General features: G+C 41.1%; 1 protein-coding gene across 6 annotated transcripts in view; it reads left to right on the forward strand.

Moving 5' to 3' along the window:
- camkmt (calmodulin-lysine N-methyltransferase) overlaps nucleotides 1-5,535 on the forward strand; it is a 119,137-nt gene extending 113,602 nt beyond the window's left edge. For 5 of the 6 annotated variants that reach the window (XM_026189212.1, XM_026189211.1, XM_026189213.1 and 2 more), the window contains one exon: nucleotides 4,209-5,535. In XM_026189212.1, the coding sequence (XP_026044997.1) occupies nucleotides 4,209-4,307 (99 nt within the window). In that variant the 3' untranslated portion in view covers nucleotides 4,308-5,535. The remainder of the gene's footprint in view (nucleotides 1-4,208) is intronic. The other variant, XM_026189216.1, reaches the window with a different exon arrangement.
- The last annotated feature ends 831 nt before the right edge of the window (nucleotides 5,536-6,366 follow it).

Raw genomic sequence — 6,366 nt, forward strand, 5'->3', positions numbered from 1 at the left:
TTTGTTCGTTCTTGCTTCATTGCCTTTATAAATCTGATGGGAAAAAATGTGTATTAATATTAGGTGTTAGTCAAAATTTGGACAGAGATTTAAGTAAATGACAAGTTGGCAGCACACTAAAGTCAAAGTCCAAACTTACTGAAACCAAACAGTTTTAAGACAGTAACATAATGTAAGTATAATTCCTAATTATATTTCTATCATTTTGGTGCTTTGAGTTGAGTCATGAGCTTCTCCATCTGGCACAGATGCTGTTAAGCGTGTACTCCCAGTAGCTATGAATATTCTGTCCTTCCTCTTTGTGCCAGATTCGGCACTTGTCAGATTTTGTTTGGAATATACTGCCAGTTGTAATGTTTGCTTTGCATGTGTTTGTGTGAAGAGAAAGAGAAGGGAGGGTTTTTTAGCAATTCTTTACAAACCTTCTCCAGACCCCCAGCTCGCTACTCTGCAGTTTTCCAAACATGCACACACTTTCACCCTCTGACACAAACACACTCAAGGGACTGCTGACAGCAGGCAGGCAAGCAGGCAGGCAGGCCCGTTGTGCAATGGTAGTGTTTCTTAAGATCTGTGTGTGTTTGTGTGCGTGTGTGTGTGTTAAAGTGTAAGGCGTGTGCTAGGACAGGCAGACAGGGCTAGCTGCGTTATCCTCTTATCCCCACTGTTGTGGAATAGAGAGGCAAGCAGCTGGAGGGACTGCAAGCAGACTGATAATGCCAGCACTATTTTCTAACCCGCCATCTTAATCTTGTTACTCAAATGGTTGTGAAGAGAGAGTCATGAATTTTAATTTCACTCGTACACACACACATACACACACAGAAAGAGAGAGAGTGTGTGCATATGTGTACATCCCCCGTCTCCCTCACATGCATAAATAGTATCCCCACTGTGTCCGTGGACTTGCACTCTCTTCCCTGCCTCCTTTTTCGGGGCCTCTGTTTTTCTCTTCCTCCTCTCTCCCCCCTCGGCTGCCTGACTTAACCCCCCCCCCCCCCCCCCCCCCCAATTCTCCGACATATCTTCCTTCACCCTTCTCCAGTCTCCCTCCCTCTGTTCCCCTCTATCTTCCCATTTCCTACATCACGACCCACTTCTCTATTTATTCAAGCCTGTCCTTCTATCCCTTCTTCAACTCATCTCTCCATCCACCCAATCCCTCATTCTCTGTTTCCTAATCCTGCTGAGAGAGACCCCAGACATCCGGTTCATCCCAGCTTCCCTTGTCTCAGAGCCCCCTCCTTCCTCTTGTTCCACCTTGTTCACTGTTTTTTTGGTCTGCACAAGCAGGGCAAGAATAAAGGGGAAAAAAAGAAGAGGGAGGCAGAAGCTGGGCCGAAAGTGGCAATAAAATAAATGACTTGCACCTTGGAAAGAAAATAATAAAGAAAAAAAGATTTCAGGGAAGGTGGGGTGGGGGGTCGAGTTGAGAGCCGATTTAGCCAGCCACCCATGAAGCTGATTAGGCGGCCTGCGATCAGGAGGAACAGCTTTGCTTGTTAAACTTTTCACCTCTGCGAGCTCTCAGCCCTCACCGTGTTAAGCCCCCCCCCCCTTCTTCTCGATCCCTCCATCCTTCCCTCTCTATCCCTCCATCCCGCAATCTATCGCTTCCCTTTTCCTTCTGCCTGGTAGAATTTGAATGTGAATGCTGGTTGTAGTCCCCATAGCAGGCTTAGTAGAGGGGGCAGGCAGCTGCCCATCCACGCCCAACCACCCCCTGGGTCGTCTGCTTTCGGTCTCCCTGCCACCCTCTTTCTCACTGACTCTCTCTCTCTTCAAGGGTCACAGGTTGAACTACGGGCCGGTGCCTGGAGGGATGGCTACAGGAAGATAACACATATAAGGGGAGGGAGAGAAGGGAGGGACCAAAGGAGAGAGTGGGGGGCAGGCTGGAGCTGATTGTTCATCTTCAACAAAAAGGAAAAAGAAGCACGAGAAGAGATGGTGTCGAGTTAGCATTGCATATTTTATAAGTCAAGGTGCGGGAATGACGTGTGATGAGAGAGGTGTGCCAAGCAAGCCATTAAAGTGACACCAACGTCTCCTGCAGGATATATACAAGAGCATCTTTGTCAAATTATATTCCTCTGTACAGCTGACGTGGACGTCTAACAAAGACCAATGAATAAGCACTAAACACTTTTTCTGTGATGAGATATAAGAGAAAAAAAAAACAGTTTAAAAAACACTAAGTCAAAAAGGTACAAGGAATGTGTGGTTGAACATATTTTAACCTTAAACATACTGTATTGTTGGTGAAGTTGCAGCATATAGCAGCTGAAAGCTGGTAGGTTATTGTGTCAGTCTAAAATCAGATAACTAAATCAGATGGCCTGTAGGGACTCAGATTTCACAGCACCCTTCTTCAGAGCAGAAGTCAAAAAAATCTCTTTTAGACATTGTTTTTTTAAAAATATGGCTTTACAATTGTGATATGGAGAAAACCCCTGCAATGTTGGTTCGATTCTGCTGTGGGCCCATTGTTGAATATCATCCTTGCTACGCCTTCCTCCTGACTCTTTCTATCACTATCACATAACAAGGCAAAATGTCATGAATAAAACAACCTCATGGCTTTATGACATTGGGTCAAATTAATTATATTTTTTTAGGTTTCAAATGTGAATTGTAAATTAAACCCCCCCCCCCCCCCACCCCCACCCCCACCCAAACCACAGGATCATGATTTTCACGAGTGCTGCAAAATAGCTTAATTTGTTGTAAGAACAGCACATAATCAGTATTTGAGTTTGCGATGTAAGTAGGCTTGGGTTACTTTCAGAGCACTTGCTTGCAACTGACGGGAACGAATCTGAGGTCAGTCTCAGTTTTTGCTTGTTATGAAGAGTCCTTTTCACACAGTTCTCGACTATCCTGTTCTCACCCTGTACACACAGACAGGCACACACATAGACAGTCAAACACTCTCACATGAGCAGACCCACTAAACTCACTTTCATAAGCCTCTGATCATTTGGCCAGACACTAAGTGATCTGATTAGCTGGTGCATGCACAAACTGCCAAGTCTGCTTAAAAGGGCACTGAGTGGGCACCAGGGGGGAACCCCACAAGGCTGTCTGTGTGAAACAGTGTATATATGTGTAGGGGGTATTCATATTGGAGTAGGAACAGTTTGTCAGTTAATAGATAGATTATCCTTTATGCACAAATGACCAACTCCTGAATATTAGCATCAGATTGAAGAAAACATGTAATTTCAATTACTTTAAATATGACATGGTTGTTTTTACCACATGGGCTGGTATGAGTATGGGGATTTTCCACACAACATTCTGTAGGGTTTACAGAGAATCACCCACAAAAGAAAAAATATCCTGTTGGCGTTTCTCTGAGCAAAAATATCTTCTTGATGTGAAGTGTCAAAGGAGAAAGGGCAGCCTGCTTCAAGCTTATAGAAAAATCACAGCAACTCAAATAACCACTCGTTACAACCAAGGTACGCAGAAGAGCATCTCTGAACACACAGCTTGAGGCAGATGGGCTACAGCAGCAGAAGACCATTCCAGGTGCTCCTCCTGTCAGCTATGAACAGGGAACCAAGGCTAACATTTACGAATACAGCAAAATTAAAGATTAGAAGTTTGGAAAAACATTGCCTGGTTCGGACGATGGGACAATTTGGCCTAAACAATATGAAAGCATGGTTTGTAGAAACAGTTCAGGCTGGTGATTTTGTAATTTTCTTTAGACACCTTGGGCCCCAACTGAGCATCATTTAAATGCCACAGACCATGTATCTTTTTATGACCGCAGTGTGCACATCTTCTGATGGCTGCTTGCACATCACAAAGATCATATCAATTCAAACTGTTTTTCAATATGTCAATGAGTTCATCTGATCTCAATCTAGTACAGCGCCTTTGAGATGTTGTTATTATTATTATTGTTATTATTATTTGTAGCAAGTTATATCTAATAAACTGCCGAATGTAATGGATATAGGTGCTTTTAAGGTGTTTTTATTTCCTGTTAACTTTCCGTGTATGTGTCTCATATAAAATGTTCAGTATTTGAATTTATGTATACATTTAATTAATATAGTCAGTCTTTTCTTTTCTTTTCTTTTCTTTAACACACTGGTGTCAGAAATGAAACAGAATCCTGAATGAATATCTAATAAGAATTTCTGTAAGGTTTTTGGCCTGTTTATTTATTGTTTTCTATGTTTTGTGTTTTTCAGATGCTGAGGGAGGGAAAAGAAGTATACGATGAGAATATCCACTATCCTCACCTAATCACATTGACCAAAGGACCCCAACCTGTCAGCCTCACTCAGTAATACAGAACAAGTGAGCCTTTAACTGTATACAGTTCCTTTGTATTACTTGCTAGATATTTTAATTTAGCATCAAAAAGCTACTGTCCATCTAAAAGTAGTCTCTCACCAGCCATCCCTTTAACCAGGTGGCCTGCCATTCTTGTAATTGACCAAACATCTAAGCTCTAGTCAGCCTGTTACTCATCCCTTTTCTTAATCTTTCATCCAAGAAAGGGGATCACATTGCTAAACTGTCATCTGGCCAACCAGGTAACCTTTGAGTACTGTGTCAGACCTTTAGTGACCTTCACTAGCCAGTTAGTTGCTTAGTCAGTTAACCAGCTATTCAATCAGTCAGTTGCACTGACATTTTCTCCATCGTTCCTGATACAGGTGGCAGTTGTTCAGTCAGTTGCCCCGATTAAACTTAGTCAGCATTAATCCATGCCGCTGTGTTTCTGGCCTCAGCATGGAGGCCTGCTCTACTTCATTAACTGTTACAGGCTGCTCACAGCTTCCTCTCTTTCCTGTTTTAATGTCTTTAAATGCAACTCATTCATCCCAGTCAGAGGTCAATATTAAGAATTTATTTTCTACATTGCATTTGCATATTATGCACGTTCAGACTAACGAGCTACAGATTGGATTTGATACAACAAAATTGCATTTTCAAAGCTCTGTTGATGATATATTCTGTGTTTTAACTGTACAACAGACATTTGTTCTGAGTACCTGAAACTTCTGCTTGACTGGTATTTTGTTTTAAAAAAAATCAAAATGCTGTTGATGAAATTATTAATCAGACTTACTTGTCATCCTCAGCTGCATATTTTCAGCAGGCTGCACTCAAAACAGTTACCGACAGTGCAAAGATATGAAACATAACAGCTACTGGTTTGAACCTTCAGGACATGTGTGTGTATCTAAAGAGAGAAGAAATACATACACAAATAATGACATCACCATTTGCATTTATTGATAAGTGACCCTGAAACTGTGGAATCAATAAATTATATTAGTATTTTTTTGTGAAGTAGATTTATTAATTATCCCTCAATTTCCACTAAGTAAAGACAATCTGCTGCTATTACTAACTGGCATGTTCACCATGCTCTGTGACTGCAGCACCTTGATCTAAAGTCCTGCCAGCCAGGAGCAGCTTAGATCTCTCAGTGTGACATGGCTGTATGTAAACGCCTATGATTTATTGAGCGCATTGCTTTTATTAAACAGTAGGCCTATTTGTTAATTAAGTTTTTCTTGTGTGGAACAAAAATATTTTACCATTTCATGAATCAGAAAAGGGTTTGTTTCTTTTCTTTCCTTCCCTGCGCCACAAATACAGAATACCTAAAAATATCTTTTTTAGTATTCATGTGACTAGAATACGAGAACAGCAACACACAGCTCAGTGATTTTAATGATGATGATGATGAGGATTTTAAATTAAAAAAAATTTTTTGTGGAATCATCCCTCAAAATCAATACGATAATAATATGATAATTGCTTTTACTTCTGCTGCTTACTGCATTTTTTCCCAGCTGCTCTACTCAGGTCTTTTCTCATGCATTCACCTGTTTCCTGTTTCTGCTATCGTTACAAAAAAACAGCAAGTGCCAGTGGGTCACTCAAATCTAAAGCTGTACCTAACACTGCAGGGGGGTTTCCATAATTCACTGTGATTCATTACCTTATACAGCAGCCAAGAAGCTATGCAGAATCTCCTGGTCGCCAGTGTTTACATTGTTCATATTAAAAAAGAATTTGCTGGTAGAGAATGCCAGTTTATTAGTGGTTTTGGGGGGTTTCAATTATTCAAAACTGTTTCCAGTGCAAAGATTTGAAAGGTTATTTAGTAATGTTATCTTTCTTCTGTACTGCAGTTTACTGTGTATGTCACATATATGTAGGATAACATAAATGTCCTCACAGCTGATTCTGAATATAGTGTTTTCATCACTGTCTAGTGTGACATCACCAGTGCTACCAGTTCGGTATTAGGCATCACTGTTTACTGTGGCCTCTGTGCTACTGTGCTGCTTCTTTCCAAATTATTGCCTGTGTTACTGGCAAAATCTT

The sequence above is a fragment of the Astatotilapia calliptera genome, chromosome 13 (genome assembly GCF_900246225.1).
Source record: "Astatotilapia calliptera chromosome 13, fAstCal1.2, whole genome shotgun sequence".
NCBI lineage: Eukaryota > Metazoa > Chordata > Actinopteri > Cichliformes > Cichlidae > Astatotilapia > Astatotilapia calliptera.